This window comes from Pongo pygmaeus, chromosome 9, assembly GCF_028885625.2.
Source record: "Pongo pygmaeus isolate AG05252 chromosome 9, NHGRI_mPonPyg2-v2.0_pri, whole genome shotgun sequence".
NCBI lineage: Eukaryota > Metazoa > Chordata > Mammalia > Primates > Hominidae > Pongo > Pongo pygmaeus.
Genome location: NC_072382.2, coordinates 90,879,738 through 90,900,334, shown reverse-complemented (window position 1 = coordinate 90,900,334; position 20,597 = coordinate 90,879,738). Strand labels below are relative to the sequence as shown.

The window sequence follows — 20,597 nt, the reverse complement described above, 5'->3', positions numbered from 1 at the left end:
GCATCTTTCCAACAAGCAGTCTAACATTCTCAGTCCCATGGGGAGACCACGAGGTCACATTCCTTTGATCCAATTTTACCCAATTTCTGGCAATTCCTCCAATGCACTTCATGTTCTATCCTCTCTCATCAATTGCACCTGTGAGTCTCTGCCTGAAAAGCTCTCCCTGTCTGGGGTCAATAGAGTGTCTTTTAAGTATAACCCATGGAATGTCTGCCCTGGGGCCCGTGATTAACCTAGCAGCACTTCCTCTGGGCTTCCCTAGTCCCTGTGTATTAACAATTTATTTTCTTGGCTGGTTATAGAAAAGTTTACTTGAACCATTTCTATGATACTTGAATTGGACACTCATTGTAGTTTATGAGTGGCAAAGAAGGGTCTGAGTATTCCAGCAAAGAAGTATGTAAGGAACAAATTATGAGAAAGCATTTAGGAATAGGGAAAAAGGGCTAGGTGCGCTGGCTCACGCCTGGAATCCCAGCACTTTGGGAGGTCCAGAGGGGGTGGATCATCTAAGGTCAGGAGTTCGATACTAGCCTGGCCAACATGGTGAAACCCCTCCCTACTAAAAATACAGAAAATTAGCTGGGCATGGTGGCAGGTGCCTGTAACTCCAGCTACTCAGGAGGCTGAGGCAGGAGAAGTGCTTGAACCTGGGAGGCAGAGGTTGCAGTGAGCCGAGATTGCGCCATTGCACTCCAGCCTGGGCAACTGAGCAAGATTCCATCTCAAAAAATAAATAAATAAATAAATAATAAAAAAGGAACATGGAAAAGAGGCAGAGGAAGATTCATAAACCAGGAGCATACTGAAACTGTTCTGATGTATTTGCATATGCTGGAATGATGATTGTGAGCTTGTCTAGAGACTTCAATGATTACTCTCCTTATAACAAAGCAGAAAGCTTTCCTTAGAGTTATCTGGGCTGACGTCATTCTTTGTCCAGACCTGTTAACAGATGTCTGCAACCCAGTGCTGTGAGTCTCAGTCCCAACAATGCAGAAGGCCTTAGATCCCACAGAAATTATCCTTGAATTTCTGAAGACTTTTAAGGCACAATAATTTATGGATCCTATGAATTTCATGTTTTTAAAATATCAGATTATGTGAGGTTTTTGAACAAATTAAGTTCCAGGATGATATCCACCACCGAGACAGGAAATCAGTCTAAAGAACTATAATCTCAAAGTCCAGAATGATGAAAAAAATTGTCTTTCTTAGAGCTTCCTTGTAAGTGTCTTTCACTTTTCTTGAGATATAAGTAGTAGAGAACAATCTCTGTCTGATACATCTGGCCTAGTCATATGTAAATTTATTAATTGTAGAAGAATTATACTTTTAAAATAAAATAGCTACTTAAAGCTTTTTGTTGTTTTTGAGGCAAAGTCTCACTCCGTCACCCAAGCTGAAGAGCAGCATTGCAATTGTAGCCCATTGTATTCTCAAACTCCTTGAATAAAGTGATTCTTCCACCTTAGCCTCCAAAGTAGTTAGGACAACATGGGTACATCACCAGGCCTGGCTAATTTTCTTTTTATTTTTTGTAGAGATGGTGTTTTACTATGTCTCCCAGGCTGGTCTGGAACTCCTGGCATAAAGGGATTCTTTACACCTGTTGTTTATGTTAGCATACGACGTGAACTGCAATTCTGAATTTACTTTTATAGCAGGTAATAACATAGCTGATACAATACTATAGTTGAATAATCTTTCCTCATCAATTTTTGCTGTATTCTTTGTTACTAATACTTGCTTGTATATCACTGAACCTATTTCTGGGTCATCTACTCTTATCTTTCTATGTATCCTTACATCAGCTCCCAGGATTTGATATTTATATCATGATATTCTATTTAATACACAGATGTTTACCCTCAAAATTCTACTTTAAAGAAATTACCTTAGTATTCTCACCAAGTATTTTTTCCTTCCATCTTCAAATGTTGTTGAAATTGTGTTCTTCTTTTTTGATTTTACACAGAATTAATCATAAATTAATCATAAATGTTTAACATTTTCAAAATTAATGGCCTCATATTATTGCTATTCTGGATGAATAGAATTTTGCCAGATGAAAGTGGAAATAAGCAACTCTATGTAAAGGTAATGACAAAAAAAAAAAGGTAGAAAGAAATCAGGCTTTGAAAATTCAATTGTTTGGCTGAATATGATACACAGATACTAAAAACAACATGAAATAAAACTAGAAAGAGCCAGGGTCACAGAGTGGAGGGCTTTCAGTGTTAAGCAAAGTATGTTGCTTTGCATAACATAATAAGGGAATGCATTTTTCAAATGACATTTAAAACAATTAGAAACAATTGAAATTAATTTTAATAAAACATTATAACCCAATATATCCAAAATATTTTCAACATAATAAACATTACAAATATTAGAGAGATATTTTATATTCTTTTTTTTTTTTTGAGACAGGGTCTGGCTTTGTCACCCAGGCTGGAGTGCAGTTGCTGGATCCTGTCTAGTTGCAGTGTCAACCCCCCTGGCTATAGCAATCTTCTCACCTCAGCTTCCCCAGTACCAGGGACTACAGGTTCATGGCACCATGCTCTGCTAATTTTTATTTTTTTAGAGAGACGAGTTTTCACAATGTTGCCTAGGCTTTCCTCAAACTCCTTTCCTGTGTTCACCTCTCAATGTGCTGCGATGACAGGCTTGAACAATAATGTTCATACGTTTTAGGAAGAATGTCCTAAGCCTACTTAGGTTTTTTTAAAAAAGGGTAGATTGGAATTTACTTTCTCTAAACTCAATAGTTTCTAGAACTATAAATTAGAGTCAAGTATTAAAGGCCCCAGGAAGACAATTTTAGAAGAAAAGTTTTCAAAGTCAGCCAGGCTGGATGCTTTATAATTGAGCATTTGCTGGATATGTCTTGGCATCCTAATGGCCAATGCTGAGGGTTTTTATTTTTTTTAATAATGTCAAAGACTGAACTTTGTTACATGTACATTGTGTAGAATTTCCAAAGTTAGAAACTTTTCTTAAAACACTTCACTACATTCCTTTTATTTATGTATTTTTTTTTAAATTTAAACTATGCATGGATACACCCTTAATGGAAGATTAGGTTTCTGCAGTTTCAGAGGCAAAACCTAGTCCTTTTGATTGGCTCTATTTAATTGTATAATTGCTTTATCAATTAAAATTTTAAAAAACCTTCTACAAATACATTCCAATGGTAGATAACTAAATCAGTTGTCTGATGTCATTATACAATGTTACATTTTTTTTTTTTTTCTTTTGAGATGAAGTCTGGCTCTTTCACCCAGGCTGGAGTGAAGTGGCAGGATCTCGGCTCACTGCAACCTCCACCCCAGGAGTTCAAGCAAATCTCCTGCTGGGATTACAGGTGCCTGCCACCTTGCCCAGCTAATTTTTGTATTTTTAGTAGAGAGGGGGTTTCACCATGTTTGCCAGGCTGGTCTTGAACTCCTGACCTCAGGTAATCCACCCGCCTCGGCCTCCCAAAGTGCTGGGATTACAGGCATGAGCTGCCACAGCGGCCTGATGTTTCTTTTTTAAGTCCACATAAAGTGACTTTATAATTATCTTTTAATGACTCCTTATTAAAACCTAAAGTATATGAAGAACGATTTTGTTTTCTACTTTTATCTACAATACTAGATTTTCCATGATTTTTAAAGAGTAGAAGACTTTTTTCATTTTTTTTTTTATTTTTTGAAACGTAGTCTTGCTCTGTTGCCCAGGTTGAATTGCAGTGGCACCATCTGGGTTCACTGCATCCTCTGCCTCTCAGGTTCAGGTGATTCTCCTGCCACAGCCTACTGAGTAGCTGGAACTACAGGTCTGTACAACTATGCCAGCCTAATTTTTGTATTTTTATTAGATATAGGGTTTTGCCATGTTGTTCAGACTTGTCTCGAACTCCTGACCTCAAGGGATCTGCCCTCCTCGGCTTCCCAAAGTGTTGGGACTGAGTCACCATGCCCAGACTGGATTGGTTTTTAAGAACTTGATTTATACATGTTTAGTTTTAAAGAATGGTTTTTTGTGTTTTTAAACTTTTTAAAGTTAAAAACATTTCACAAGAAACTGGTGAACTTAAATGTCATTGAAGATAATTTACTATTACTTAACAGAGGGGTCATCTTTGGAGAATGGGTTATGGGTATAAAATTGAAAAACAGATTTGTATCCTAACATTAATATTCTGAAGCTCTATCTCTAGTGACTTAGAGAAATTCTCAAATCACCAAACACAATAAATAAATGAATATAAAAGTATAGTGGCTCATTCACTTCTCTAAAGCATTTTCTAAACTCCCAGAATTATGAGAAACACGGAAGATTCAAATACTTTGCTGAAATGGGTCAGAATGAGAGGTATCTACTCAGCCTATGGGTGCTTTCAACTCTGACTCAGCAAATCATAGGTATTAACTTTCTCTGTGGCCTACTCCTCACACCCTCCTAACCCTTTCTTGCTCAATATTCTTCTTAACTCTGCATCTAGGTTTGCTATCATATTACCATCCAAATAATAATTGGTTTGGATGTAGTTACATAATACAAAGTTCTTTAAGTAACTAATAACATTTACTTAGCATTAATTGGTCCCTTTCTATGCATGAAGCACTGTTCTACTTGCTGATACCTACAATATTTTTCATAGACTTTAGAATACATCGGCATACACAGTGTGAAATCATTTTTTGTGTGTGCTTGTTATTTAGGTCACAATATTAAAATATATACTGCTAGAATTCTAATAAAAACATACCGCACAGGAATGGTGAGATAGCTTTTAAATCGGGAAAGTTCAGCTTGACAGGATCCTATTACCAGTGCATCCTGTTAGCCTAACAACATTCAACATCATAAGTAGCACATCAGTAACAAGCTCTTAACTGAGACGAGGTTAGAAATGTGTATTTTTATTTTATAAATAATCTCTGAAAAAAACAGCCTTCTTAAGCACAAATGTCATTTACTATGGTACGTTCAGTCTTTTTCAATTTTTTACTTTCAAACAATATTCTCAAATATATTTAGAAAAAGGCTTTAAGGCATAGTATTTCATTAATGCTCATCGTTTGGAAAAAAAAACCCAACTGGAATACAAGCACATGAATTTATGTTTATTTTTTTAACTGTGGATTATCATGGTATTTAATCTACTTATTATAAAAAATTTTTGAAAATAGTAATTGATATAACTTGAGAATTTTCATCAAAATTTGAAGAGATCTAACAATATGCATAATGAATTTGAGTTGGAAATAATGTGTAATACAAGTAGAAACAAAAATGCATTTTGCATTCCTACCTGGAGAAAAAAAAGATGAAATAACATACAGGTTGAGCACCACTAATCAAAATATCTAAAAATCCAAAGTACTCCAAAATCTCAAATGTTTTGAGCTATGAAATGTCACCAAAATTGAAATATCCCACACATGACCTCATATGAGAAGTTACAGTCAAAATATATTCTCAGTGGACAAAAGACTCTCCCAGCCCCTTCAGTTGCAATATATCTTTCTGTGTCCACCTAGATGCCCTCAAGCAAGAGCACTCACAAAGGGTAATAAAATGGCATGTGTACACAAACTTTGCTTCATGAATAAAATTATTTAAAATATTGTCTAAAATTATCTTTAGCCTATCTGTATAAGGTGTATATGAAACATAAATTTTGTGTTTATACTTGGGTTGATACACAAGATATCTTATTATGTACACGCAAATATTCTGCAATCCACAAATATCCAAAACCTGAAATTCTTCTGGCCCTAACATCGTGAAAAACAAACAGTCAACTTGTATTACATGGTTTTATAATGGATTTATTTGAAAACGTGACTGAAATCTATGGATGAAATTTTACAAACATCAGTTTAAGCCAAATAGTATTATTTTGTATAGCAGAAGGGGATACACTGGGTTTATTTCTCCACAGCATCCAAGTAGAATGTGACAGGGGTAAGGAGGAAAGATTTCTATATGTAGTACTCGTGATCCTTTGGGCTTAAGGTAGGTAAAAACACAAGACATGCTAACCTTACATTCTGCTCTGTTCCTTGGACATTTTATAAACAACACTTACTGTTGTTTATAAACAACAATGGATTCCAGTGAAGGGAAATGGCTAAGTATCCATGAGCACCATTAGAACTGGCAGGGTTCAGGAAAGAATGTGAAAACTCTACTCCGCAGTGCTCATTTTTCTATACTGTGCTAGGAAAGATGAATGGAAAATAAACTTGGCAATGTAATGTCTGAGAACAGGATACACGGCCAGATATGGGAAGAATAAAATACAAGAATCTTGTGTCTACTGAATCTAGAGAAGAAAATATTCTGTTAACTCTTTGCTATGAAAATGCTTTGAGGCTGGGAACAGTGGCTCACACCTGTAATCCCAGTGCCTTGGAAGGTTGAAGCAGGATTGTTTGAGTCCAGGAGTTTGAGACCAGCCAGAACAGCATAAGGCCATATCTCCACAAACAATTTAAAAACTAACCTGAAGTGGGGGTGTCTGCCTGTAGTCAGAGCTACTCAGGAGGCCGAGGTTGAGGATCTCTTGAGCCTAGGAGGTTGAGGCTGCAGTAGCTATGATCCAGCAACTGCACTATAGTCTGGGTGACAGAGTGGGACCTTGTCTCTAAGAAAAGAAAAAAGAATAGAAAAGGAAAAACATGATTGAAATCTAAAACCTAGGGTGCTGGTTGTAATTGTTGCCTCCATTATTTTCTCAAGGAAGAAAACCTATTTGATTCTGATTTCTACAGCCTAATGATAACGTAGCAATATTCAAGAACTGAATGTTTCATTCGTCAGAGAAAGAAACTTCAGAATGTAGGCTGAACCTCACCTGAACACACAAGCACAGAAGGAATCATTTGTGTTTCCTGTGGCTCTAAGTGCGACTATACATTGAGAGATTTGAGGATTTATGGAGTTGACGACATGGGATTGATCCCTGAATCCATCCCATACAGGAAACAGGACCATAAAAAGATTGCTTACTACCGGGAGTGGTGGCTCACGCCTGTAATCCCAGCACTTTGGGAGGCTGAGGCGGGCGGATCACGAGGTCGGGAGATCGAGACCATCTTGGCTAACAGCAGTGTAATCCCGTCTCTACTAAAAATACAAAAAAATTAGCCTGGCATGGTGGCGGGCGCCTGTAATCCCAGCTACTCGGGAGGCTGAGGCAGGAGAATGGAGTGAACCCAGGATGTGGATCTTGCAGTGAGCCAAGATCACGCCGCCACTGCACTCCAGCATGGGCGACAGAGCGAGACTCGGTCTCAACAACAACAAAAACAAAAAAAAAGGCTTACCTTTTATGTGCTCATATGTAAAGTTGGGACAATGCTACACATATTGCATATTTTCTGTGGAGATTAGGAACAATGTGTGCATGGAGACAGCACAGTAACTGGTACATCATAGCCCATGTATCACATTGTCCCCTTCCTTTTTCTAACATATTTCTCTCCGCTCAAATAGATAAGAGGTTTCAAGAGCAAATGACTGGGGTTTGTAGAAAAATAGACAATAAACGGGTAAAACAATTGAGAAGAAATGCAAACAAAATGTGTTAAAGAAAAGATAGCCCTGGACATTCAGGGTCCAGAAAGCGAAATATAACTTTTTGGAAAATTAGTAAATTTTGTTAGCATGAGAAAAAATATGCAGAATTCTCTCCATGTGTGCAAATAAAACAAACAAAGTGTCAAAGGAGTTATAATACGTAGGTTTTAAATGGTATTTATCATAGAATGACATTTTTATAAAAATTAAAAAATTTCCAGAATTAAATAAAGTCAGATTTCTACATATGTTAAAGAAGCAGAAATAGATCACCAACTTTCATACAAAGATTTTCCCATGAGTTATAGAACCCAGATGAAAAAAAGAGTCTATTAGCAGATTCTCAAAAATAAATTTGTAATTCAACAGAAAACTTTGTGGTAGAGGTAGGTTTCAGATGCTAGAATGAAAACAGTCTCATGTACAAAAAAGTATCTTTTTTATTAAAAGGAGAAGCACTGGGAAATAAGCAAATATTCCAAATTGGCTGGAGTGTCCTTTATCCACATCATGGATTGTTCTTGCCTATACCCACCTCTACTCTCTCTTCTGGATTGGGTAGGACTTTTAGAACCTACAAAATGCCAACTCTAAATAGAATTACTTTCTTATATTTGTTTCATGGTCTGAGACTCGAGTAAGAAAATAGGTTGTTTCCTTGATAACGCCACAGTAGACAGAGGTAGGTCTGTAATTGAAAGCTCCTAATTTCCAGTGCTCTAGGCTTCAGCTGCCTAAAGCTGAGTGTTTGAATAAGTGAGTGATGTGGTGCAAACAGTGGTTGAAATAAAATCAGAAGCTACCTACCTTCCTTTCTCTCCTTGCCCTAATTCTTTCCTGATACACAGCATCATCAGACCTTGTAATGGAGTACCAGGTCCCCGCCACGGAGCTCCAGAATTTCAGCAGAGAATGTCCGCAGGATCCACTCCATGACCGAGGGTTTCACAAGTTTCCCACCCTAGAGTCCAGGACTGAGCCAACAGGGCCCCCACACACAACCAGCGCAGATCTTACTTCTGTGCGGACACTTTGATTAATTACTTAGATTTATTGAGGTACAGAATGTGCATACAGGGTGGTCAGTCAGTTGGTGGTCTTGGACAGTAAACTGACAATAGAACAAGAAAATCTAGTGTCCAAATCCTTGTATTTAATGAAATATAAACTCTGGATGATTTTATGATGTGTCAACTTGAGTACATGTATGTACAAAGAGGGAAATGAGGGCAGTAGCCATTTTGTGGCATAGACATACCTTATTATTCTTCAATGAAACACTTACTTAGGACCTGCTGGAAAGGCATTTTGCAGATGCAAGCAAAGGTCCTAATCCTGTGACTAGGACGTGTATCCAAGCAAGCCTGACTTCATCAGTGAAAGTCCTTTAAAGAAATACATAGGCATTCCTCGAACAACATTTTAAACAGCAAATGGGACTCTAATCTTCCAATTGCACCCTATTGACTTTAAACCAAAGCTTTGATTCATGACCACTGGGATCCAGCCAGCAGGGGATTTCTTTTCCTGATGGACTGTACCCAGGCTCTCACATATGCTTAAGCAGCCCCAACAATTGTGTAAGCCAAGTCTTTGCACTTTATTCATATGTGAATCTCCCTAACTATACATATATCTTATGGGTTCTGCTTTTGTCTTTGAACCTGGACAGACATGGGTCTGAAAGTTTTGTCTTCACTGTTTTGACAGTCTTGACCATAAGTCTTCTGGACCATTGGCAAAGAATTCCTCTGTCAGAAGATATTTGAGTAGTCCCTTCTGAAATCTCTTTCTTTTTAAAAAAATAATTTTCCTATAACAACAAAAAGATTTGGTATAGAAAGAAAAACATAGTCCATCCCTATCATTTGGATTCTGTATTTGTGAATTTGCCTATATCCTAAAAGTTATGTATAATCCCCAAAATAATTCCCATGGTGCAGTCCTAGTCATTGTAGGAAATCATGCACTATGTGGAGAAAAGCGTTAAAATAATAACTCATCTTTCACCCATGACACTGGTGAAGTTTTGTAAATTCAATGAGAGACCCCAGGTTAGCAGGTTTATTTGGTTAATCAGTGATTTCTCTTAGAGTGGTAGAAAACAGAAAACAAAAAGGAAAGTTTTATCTTCCATTGGACTTCTCTGGAAATATCCTATAAATGTACTAAAGCAGCATTTAAGCTGGATGAGGTGGTTTATACCTGTACTCTTAGCACTTTGGAAGGCCGAGACCAGAGGATCACTTGAAGCCAGGAGTTGGAGAACAGCCTGGGCTACAGAGTCATAAACTGAATTTACCAAAAATTTCAACAAAAAAAATTAGCCAGGTGATATAGTGTGAGCCTAAAGTCTTAGCTACTTGGAAGGCTGAAGCAGGAGGATTACTTGGATTTCAAGGCTGCAGGGAGCTATGATTATGCTACTGCACTACAGAAGGAGACCCTTTCTCTAGAATAAGTAAATGTGCACTTAGAGGAATGCCTGTATCATGGAAGAAACTCAATAAAGAGTATAAAATGCATCTTAGTTAATTTCTAGCCTATGTATGCTCTAACAGGATTTATGTTACATATGATTCTTTCAGGCACTGGTGTTCAGAATGAAAGTGTGATGATAATTTAATCAGAGCTGCAAAGGTGTGTTCTAAATACTGCATAAACCTAATCATCTTTGTCTCCACCTTTCTGAATGCTCTAAATACCCATAAAGAGGTGGGTGTGGTCTTCACAGATTCTTATAAAAGGACACAGAAGAGACAAGCTCAGTTTTCTCTGAAGGAGAAGGACTGCACCTAGAACTGCATTTTGGTGACCTCTGAAATTCAGCACTGCAGTGAATGAGCTCCTGACCTTGAGGTGAACTTAACAAAATTATTTTTGGAAGAATCGTTGTGGGAACCATTAAAAGAACTCAGGGGTAAGTGAAACATGATAAAATTATATCATCTTTCCTTTACACAATAATAAATTAGTGTTAAAAATATCTCATTATCTTAAATCTACACAATGATACCATTTGTAACTCATGTTCTTAATATAGATTTTATGAATTATAAGGATACTAATTGTTGTTATTTTGTGTTTTCTATGATTGTTTAATATAGTTCTGAAAAACTTAAAATATCTAGTGTTTGCTGCAACAGATATGTATTCATCATGAATATATGGAGTTGATACATATATGTACACATAGGTGTGTGTGTATATGTGTGTAATGAGTGTATTAATATTGTCCACTTGAATTGAGAAGACAGTAATGAATGATGAAGTTATTTGCTTCCATAACATTCAGGTTTTAGACATGATTTTAAATTAGTAAGGTAATGATGAGCGATGCAAAATAGTGAAACTAAGACAGTGAGAAAACTCCCCAAAATATCCTACTTTAGAAATCAAAACACAATTTTTCAAACAAGTAAATTTATAAGACCTAATTTGGTATGTGATTGTGATTGTCATCTCACTTGAGTCTCAATCTTATTAAACTGTGAAAAATTTCTTAAAATGTCTTAGATGAGCTCGGGAAAATATTTGCAATTCTAAGATTTTTCACTGCTTTCACTTAAATTCAGAAGTGATATCAAACTAGCAGCATAAAGGACTTAAAATTGCAAAACAAAGATTATAGTTTTTATATTAGTCAGGGTTCTCCAGACAGAACCGTAGGATGTATACGTATATGTTTGCAGATACATTCATGGGCCATTTGAGTCAGCCACAGAGCACATATGGTGGTCCCGTAAGATTATAATACCAATATGTTTACTGTACCTTTTCTGTATTCAAATATGTTTAGATACACAAATAGTTATCATTGTGTTACAGTTGCCTACAGTATGCAGTACAGAACATACTGTACAGGTTTGTAGCCTATTGTAGGAACAACAGGCTACAGTGTATACCATAGGTGTGTAGTAGGCTATGCCACTTAGATTTGTGTGGTATATTCTATCATATTAAAACAATAAAACTGCCTGGCTGGGCACTGTGGCGCGTGCCTATAATCCCAGCACTTTGGAAAGCCAAGGCAGGCAGATCACTTGAGGCCAGGAGTTCAAGTGCAGCCTGGCCAAGATGGCATAACCCCGTCTCTACTAAAAAAATACAAAAATTAGCCAGGCCTAGTGTCAGGTTCCTGTAATCCCAGGTACTCGGGAACCTGAGGCAAGAGAATCGCTTTGGACCTGGAGGCGGAGGTTACAGTGAGCCGAGATCACGCCACTGCATTTCAGCCTGCATGACAGAGGGAATCTCTGTCTCAAAAAAAAAAAAAAAAAAAAAAAAACTAAACTAAAAACACCTCACACATTTCTCAGAACAAACATGTGTCCACAAGCTATACATGATTCTACATGGGACAGAATTCATCAGGAAAATTAATTTGCTTGATTATGGAGTCTAGAGAGTTCCAATATAGGCTGTCTCCAAGCTGGTGTCCTGAGAATACTGGTATCCTGGCTAAGCTCAAGTCTGAAAGCCTCAGAACAAGTTTCAGGAGAGAGACGGAGGAAGTTGTCTTTTTTCTGCCTTTTTCTTTATATCTGAGGTATCAGCTGATTGGATGGTGCCCACACACATTGAGAGATGAGGCTCCTACTCAGCTCACCAACTCACATGTCTCTCTCCTCTAGAAACACCCTCACAGACTCACCCACAAACAACGCTTCACTAGTTCCCTAGGTATTGGTTAATCCAGTCAGACTGATACCTAAAATTCACCATCACACCATGGAAATATAATTACACCTCTTTGAGTTTAATAAAAACCTCCTATATGTTAGTTCAGAGTTTGCACATCCCTAGGGGAAGTTAATTTAATCTACAAGAAAATAAAAAGACCCAATATCTTTAATAATTTTTCTTTTCTCTACTAGTGAACCCTGATTGGTTTAATTGAAGCCTTTTTCTTTGTTTATTTGGTTGGTTGGTTATTTATTTTTTTATTTTGCTTTGATTTGGGTCTTTGTTTTTAATTTAATTTAATTTAATTTTAAGTCCTGGGATAACTGCAGGACATGCAGGCTTGTTATGTAGGTAAACTTGTGCCATGGTGGTTTGCTTACCGGCTTTTGTGAACCTCTATAAAAATATGTCATAGAACCATCTTCTCACATTTCTTTGGCCATCTTCTCAAATTTCTTTGGCCCAGGTAGTTTTTTCCCACTCTTTCATAGTCATTCATCAGTTATTGAAAGAAGAATAGGGACAACTATGATTTATTCTGACCACTTAGAATCAAAACCCAATTTCCAGATCTACATTCAGAAAATGGGTAGTTGAATAGATTCGTATTATGCTACAGACAGGAACTAGGAGTAGAAGGGACTGTGAGTCCTCTAGTTAGTAATATCTGCTATAAAGCCAGGAGACTCCCCCTACGTGTGAATTTTTAAGTTCGTAACAGAAGAAATAGTTTGTTATACTTTAATGAACATTGTCAAGAGAAGAAAATATAACTATCACATATCTCCACATGTTTAGAAGCTTTTCATCAACCCAGGCCCCAAAATGACATGTTTCTCTTTGTTCCTCAGAAACATGAATTCTGGAATCTTACAGATCTTCCAGAGGGAACTCACCTGCCCCATCTGCATGAACTACTTCATAGACCCGGTCACCATAGATTGTGGGCACAGCTTTTGCAGGCCCTGTTTCTACCTCAACTGGCAAGACATCCCAGTTCTTGTCCAGTGCTCTGAATGCACAAAGTCAACAGAGCAGATAAACCTCAAAACCAACATTCATTTGAAGAAGATGGCTTCTCTTGCCAGAAAAGTCAGTCTCTGGCTATTCCTGAGTTCTGAGGAGCAAATGTGTGGCACTCACAGGGAGACAAAGAAGATGTTCTGTGAAGTGGACAAGAGCCTGCTCTGTTTGCTGTGCTCCAGCTCTCAGGAGCACCGGGATCACAGACACTGTCCCATTGAGTCGGCTGCTGAGGAACACCGGGTAAGTGATGCCTCTGAAGATCGATTTCTGTAAAGGATGCATAAAATTCCTGTGGGTCTATTTTCTTGGAGATTGGATAAAGCCAACTCTGAGTCCCTTTAAGCAGCTCTGTTTGGGCTTTCTTAATTTCCAACCTCTGGGCTTTGACAAACATGAAGGGAAACAAGGGAAACGCCATTTACTAGGGGCTAATTTGTCTCTGATTCTGGGCTCCCTCCATATGTCATAGTCTGCACTGGTGCTTCAATTTATGGCTCTTTTGCAGGAGAAGCTTTTACAGAGAATGCAGTCTTTATGGGAAAAAGCCTGTGAAAATCACAGAAACCTGAATGTGGAAACCACAAGAACCAGACACTGGAAGGTTAGTCCTGTACTACTCTACCTTCTCCAGGAACTTATGGTGGGCAAATGGGTGACTCTTAAAATAGGAACTTGATATCAAACTGTAATGTTTTTGGGATTCAGTTTAAAAAAAAAAAAAGCGAGAGAAAACATTGAGAAAAAGTGGCCTCATTTTTATATAGAATAGTATGCCTGTTAGGTAGGATTTCTAAGAAAATTACTGATGTCACCCAAAGCATGCTGGTTTGTTTCATACAAACCTATAGTTATACACCAACAGATCCAAGAAACTGGGCAATCTCACAGCATTCTATATGTGCTGGTTGGATAAATGCTGGGCAAAAAGGTTATTTGGCAGTCATGGAATGCTCAACTGAAACTTCTGAGTGTCCGTCAGCATTAATCAGAATGCTGGTGTGCAAGTAGTATTTGGAATTGTATGGAAAATTTGAGGCAGAAAAAGTGACAGGGCAAATCTAGGGAAACCATGAAATTAAGAATCTCATCTAATTAATATTGAATAATACATAACATATGATGAGAAAAGCGGTGAGAAATACGGATTTGTGTCTTGAGGGAGACATGTAAACATGCCAGAAATATGGGAACTAGTATCTAAATATAAGGAGAACTCTGAGAACTTCAGAAAAATACTAAAAATAATTTTCTCTTTCTGGATGTATATTTTGAGGGTATGATAGCTAATATTAGTTTGTTGAAAAGTATTTCATGAGAACCTAGTCTATGTTGAATATTAAATTAGAAAATATACTAGTAAAGAAGAAAGGAAGCACCTTTGTCCTCACAAATCATACAATCCAAATAAGAGAGTCAAATGGTCAATACACAAATATATGCAATACATGACGTATTTGAGTGTGGTAGGTTTTTTGATGGAGAATAATCAAGCAGGGAAGTAGAAAAGGACAATAGAGGCCAGAAACTGGAGATTAGTGTTTGAGTTTTAAATAGGGTGGTCAGAAAAAAGACTCACTGAAAAATTCAAATTGAAACAAAGTTTAGAAGAGGAGGGGGAACACAAATGTGTGTGTGGATATATATGTGGACCATGAGTGTGAATATATATGTATATGTATGTATGTGTGTGTGGTTGTGTGTGTATATATATGTATGTATGTATGTATGTATGTGTGTGTGTGTTTGTATACATATATATTTTATTTATATATATATATATGTAATTCTAGTTGGAGAGAACAGCATATGCAGTAATTTTGAGTTTGTGTATATTTGGAGGCCTGAGGAACCACAGAGAAGTCTATGTTTCAGATTGGGATGACTTAGAAAAAGAATGGAAGGAAATGAATTCAGAGAGACAAAGATGGCCAAATCATCAACACAGCCTTAGTAGGATAGGTTTTGCTGGGCGAAATGCACTTAGCTGGACATGCTAGTCTAAGGTCATTTTACATATAATGAGTTTAAGCAACTTGTTGCGTATGTCAGAAATAGAAATAATTGTTTCCTTTCTAGTAACTATAACTCTATACTCCAACTCTTAAGCACGAAGTGTTCTTACTTTTCCATAAATATGGGTTGGAATAGAGAAATTCAAATTGTGTTTTTTTATTTCCAACTATCTTAGAAAACACATTATCTTGAATAAATGTAATGTAATTGGTCAGATACAGCTATGTTGATCTTTATGCAGAAAGAAAGGAAAGGAACAGATTCTAAGAACTGGCAAGACAGAGGTTTAAACTATTGGATGTTTGAGAGACAAAAGGAATCAGTGAGATTTAATAGGAGATGAATAAATACATTTCTCTTTTGACTAACCCATTATCACTGCAGGGTTATGTGAATTTAAGGCTAGAAGCTATTAGAGCTGAGTATGAGAAGATGCCTGCATTTCACCATGAAGAAGAAAAACTTAATTTGGAGATGCTGAAAAAGAAGGGGAAAGATATTTTTCATCAACTTCATTTAAGTAAAGCCAAAATGGCTCATAGGATGGAGATTTTAAGAGGAACGTATGAGGAGCTGAAGGAAATGTGCCATAAACCAGACGTGGAGCTACTTCAGGTACAAACTCACAATGTGGTTTCAGGTTTTTGACTATTTACATGTATAAGTATTTTCCTCATGGCTGAACTCCATCTCCCTACTTTTATTTCCATGATGTGTTTCCAAAAACACATTCACATAACTAATGCTACTTTATTGGGAGAGTATAGCCCCCCCAAGGGATTCTACCAGGCCAAAGGTCCCTCCTACTTTATCCACCAGCCACAAAACTTTGTAGAATGGTCAAGGTAACAGCCCCAAGAAATATTCCCCATCTAATTCGATAATATGCTTTGGGTTGTTAAACATGTATAAAATAGTGAGTGATTCATTTACATTTAGGTTATGGAAATGTTTAGAAACATGGCAAAATCAGAAGTTTTGGGAATCTAGGTTCGCATTAACATTATTTTGGGGTCCACTCATTTGGTAACAGGTTCAGCTGAAGATGACTGAGTAGGTTCTTCGTGGTTACCACAGAGGGTAGACCCTCTGGGCCTCTTCTCCCTTCACTTGTTTAGAGAATGTCTTCAAGACTCAGCCTTTCCCACGACGTTAATTAATAACAATACAACTGACTTGGTTTTTCATTACAGAAGAAATAGAAAATGCTTTCCAGAAGAGAAGATAGTAGGGGAACAATATCTTCAGAAACTGAGTACAAATCTCACACTGAACTTAGTGAAAGATGCATCTTGTGAAATGCACTAAATGTTTCTTCTTTTTCTGTTTTTTTCCAGGCTTTTGGAGACATATTACACAGGTGAGTGTGTACCTAGATTTTAGCATATGTTCTTTAAGATTCCACGAATATCAAAGAAGGCTCTATTAAAGTCATGGCATAAATAATTAAGATATTGATACCACTTTTTTTTTTGCATCTACTTTCGTTCACGCCTTAAAAGACAAGGCCACAAAGTAAATAAATTAATAAAAGAAGAGTGAACTAAAACAAACAATTTGATTACTGATTTTTTTTTTTTTTTTTTTTTTGAGACGGTGTCTCCCTCTGTCGCCCAGGCTGGAGTGCGATGGCACTATCTCGGCTCACTGCAAGCTCCGCCTCCCGGGTTCACACCATTCCCCTGCCTCAGCCTCCCCAGGACCCGGGACTACAGGCACCCGCCACCAAACCCGGGTAATTTTTTGTATTTTTAGTAGAGACGGGGTTTCACCATGTTAGCCAGGATGGTCTCTATCTCCTGACCCTGTGATCTGCCCGCCTCGGCCTCCCAAAGTGCTGGGATTAGAGGCGTGAACCACCGCGCCCGGCCCCTGATTTTGTTTTATTGCTTGAAAGCCTGCACAGGAGAAAGATAAGAGTTTTGTTTTGTGGATGGTGAGAAAGTCACCAGAGGAAGCAGGAGAGAAGAGGAGGAAGTATTTTAGCAGTGAAAAAGTGTTGATGTTTTGTTTTTTACACATATATTCATATCAGTTAACAGTTCTGAAAAATAGATTGAAAAAAACTGTGGAGTGTTAGAACTGTATACGTCTCTAGGGAAGTTCTTTGCTAAAAGGCAGATCTCCCTGCCTAGAACAAGTTTCCATTCTTTATCTTGAGAAGGAAGTAGTGGATGCATCAGTTCTCCCCAGAACCCCACTATTTCAGACAAAGATGTCAGGGGAGTCTGCCAAGAAGTAGAACTCAGAATTTCGTTTCTAAATATTCTCAAGGCCATAAGGCTAAGGAACCTTACACATCTGGGGCAAAAAAAAAAAAAAAAAAGAAGGATCAGATTGAATTCTGACTTAGACTCTTCCATCATGCTTTAAAATTTAGAAACTGTAAAGAATTAATTTGCAAAAAGTAGTAATAATTTTTGAATTATCAAATGTGTAGATTCAAAGGATTCTCATGAAATGTCTTTTACATACAAATAGTGATTTTTATTTATTTTATGGCTGTAGATGTTGTAACTGCAGGTTTTTCCTTGCAGGAGTGAGTCCGTGCTGCTGCACATGCCCCAGCCTCTGAATCCAGAGCTCAGTGCAGGTCCCATCACTGGACTGATGGACAGGCTCAACCAATTTCTAGGTAAGTCTCCACCCATAGGCAGCACTCCCACTTTCTCTAAATATTATTATTGTTAGGATCACATAGGTAATATATCCTATTTTATCAAATATTTTACTTCTTTTAAGACATAAGTGAACAATATAACCATGCAACCCTTTGGTATCTGTGTCTGTATTTATAGTCAGATTTATAGCATTAAGTTTGAAAGATAGTGAAAAAGAAATACTTTCTGGCGTAATATGTACTGAGTTACATAATGGGAAAAAGGAGTAGGGTAGAAAATTTTAAAAAGGAGCAAATGAAATAATGCTCAGAATGGTGAATTATTTAATGTTAAATACAAAATTGTACATTTCTTTAGTGTGTTCATTTGAACTGCTAAGAACTGTTCTTTGGGGGAATATAGTTTTCTGGAGATCCTTGCAGGTTTTGTATTTTTTTAATGTGTATGTATTATTCATATATTGCAAACATTTGAATTAATGGGAAAAGCTAAAAGGAAGAAATCATTTTGTGAGTATAAGTAAAATTACAAATGAAAATAAGTTCAGTTTAATTGCAATATGAAGAGCTACATGTTAAGTCTAAAATCCAGCTTCAGCCCAGAGCTAGCATGGAGGACCGCAGAGAGAATGGTCGAAGATTTTGCAGAGATCTCCTTAAATTATCATTTATAACATGTACATATGGATTTTTATCCAGATATCTAGAGCAGTTCTTGAGTAAGTGACAATCTTCACATTCTTTCCAAAATGATAGCACTAGTTTTTAAGAATAAGAAACATTTCTAAATAATGATTTGATAACAGCATAGCATTTAGGGCATACAATGTGTAAATTTTACTTTGAAGATTGGATTGAAAAAGTTGGTCTCACATTTGGCTCTCAGTATGTAAGTTTTCAAAAAAATATAATATCTGTGGTTAGGGTTTTGTTTGTCTTGTATATAATATTAATCATCTCTATACTTTACTAGAAGTTACAAGCAAAACTGTCTTTATGACTTTACATTTCCTGGTACAGTAACTTCTTGATAGAACAATTATTTTTTTCTTATTTACACATGTCTATGCATGTTTTCTTTTTCTTTTTTTTGCAGTGCATATTACTCTGCAGCATGAAGAAGCCAACAGTCATATCTTTCTGTATGAAATTCTGAGAAGCTTGTGTATTGGATGTGACCACCAAGATGTACCCTATATCACTGCAACACCTAGAAGTTTTCTTGCATGGGGTGCTCAGACTTTCACCTCCGGCAAATATTACTGGGAGGTCCATGTAGGGGACTCCTGGAATTGGGCTTTTGGTGTCTGTAATATGTATTGGAAAGAGAAGAATCAGCATGAGAAGATAGATGGAAAGGAGGGACTCTTTCTTCTTGGGTGTGTTAAGAATGACATTCAACGCTGTCTCTTTACCACCTCCCCACTTATGCTGCAATATATCCCAAAACCTACCAGCCGAGTAGGATTATTCCTGGATTATGAGGCTAAGGCTGTGAGCTTTGTTGATGTTAATCAAAGCTCCCTAATATACACCATCCCTAATTGCTCTTTCTCACCTCCTCTCAGGCCTATCTTTTGCTGTATTCACTTCTGACCAGAGACAAATCAGAAATGTATTCACATGCTGTGGGAACCACTTTATCCCAGGAAGTCCTCTTCCTTGTGCCTTAACATACAGGACAAATAGGCTCTATTTTATGTCTTGAATTGCCTTCTAATATTATCAAAACTCATTTATTGTGTTACTATTAAATATGCTGAAAACGCTAAAAGTATATGTATTGGTTCTTTATTAAATAATTTTTGAAAAATCATTATTCATGGTCATGGCATACAGTATATTCTCTCTTTTTTTCTTTATTTCTGACTGTCACTGAGCAAAATAATAGATGACAGACATGTCTGAATGAAGTTAAAATCAATGGAAGACAGTCGGGATCTTTTGCTTCATGCAAAAAACTTGGAGTGAAGTCTCAGTGATAACTGGGAAATGTTTCTCTTCCTCTTTATCTAACTATATTACACTTATCCATCATGTTTCATTGTATTAATCTATCCTTTGAGGTAATATTATTTGACCTTCTATGCTGGGCTTTATTTTGCAGTTCTCACCACAGATATGAATAATCCTTCATTATTAGTGTGCTCGTCTACATTGAAATACACAAGGTGATCAGACCAATGCTGGATTAATTAAATATTGGAAAAAAAGTAACTAAATATTGACTCCTACCTCAAACCATATGCAGTCATTTCCAGATAGATTCAAGTCCTGAAAGGAAGGGGAACCTGATACAATATTCTCATTTCTTAACCAGGGCACAAATTAATAATTAAAACAATCAGTTCATTTATATTGATAATGTTGACTTCTGTGTTTCAAAAAACATTATGCAAACTAGTAGTGGAGAAAGATATTCACCCCAACATACATATAGTAAAATATAATACATGTATATGATGAATACTTAAATTGTGATAAATGAAAGACAGTGAACTCAATAGAAGATTGGCTAAAATATTTGAACAGACACTTTACAGAATTGGATACATAAATAACTAGCCAAATATAAAAAAGTGCTCATTTTCATTAGCCTTACAAAAGTAAGAATTAATCCACCAGTTGTACCACAGGCCCCCATAAAAATAAATACCACAATTTAAAG

General features: G+C 36.9%; 1 protein-coding gene across 1 annotated transcript; it reads left to right on the top strand.

The window, feature by feature from the left end:
* Positions 1–13,125: 13,125 nt before the first annotated feature.
* On the top strand, positions 13,126–19,698 carry LOC129007736 (putative tripartite motif-containing protein 49B). The gene is made up of 6 exons (XM_054438950.2): positions 13,126–13,536; positions 13,802–13,897; positions 15,694–15,924; positions 16,647–16,669; positions 17,847–17,944; positions 19,026–19,698. The coding sequence occupies exons 1-6, from the start codon at positions 13,126–13,128 to the stop codon at positions 19,523–19,525; spliced, it is 1,359 nt and encodes a 452-aa protein (XP_054294925.1). The 3' UTR covers positions 19,526–19,698.
* The last annotated feature ends 899 nt before the right edge of the window (positions 19,699–20,597 follow it).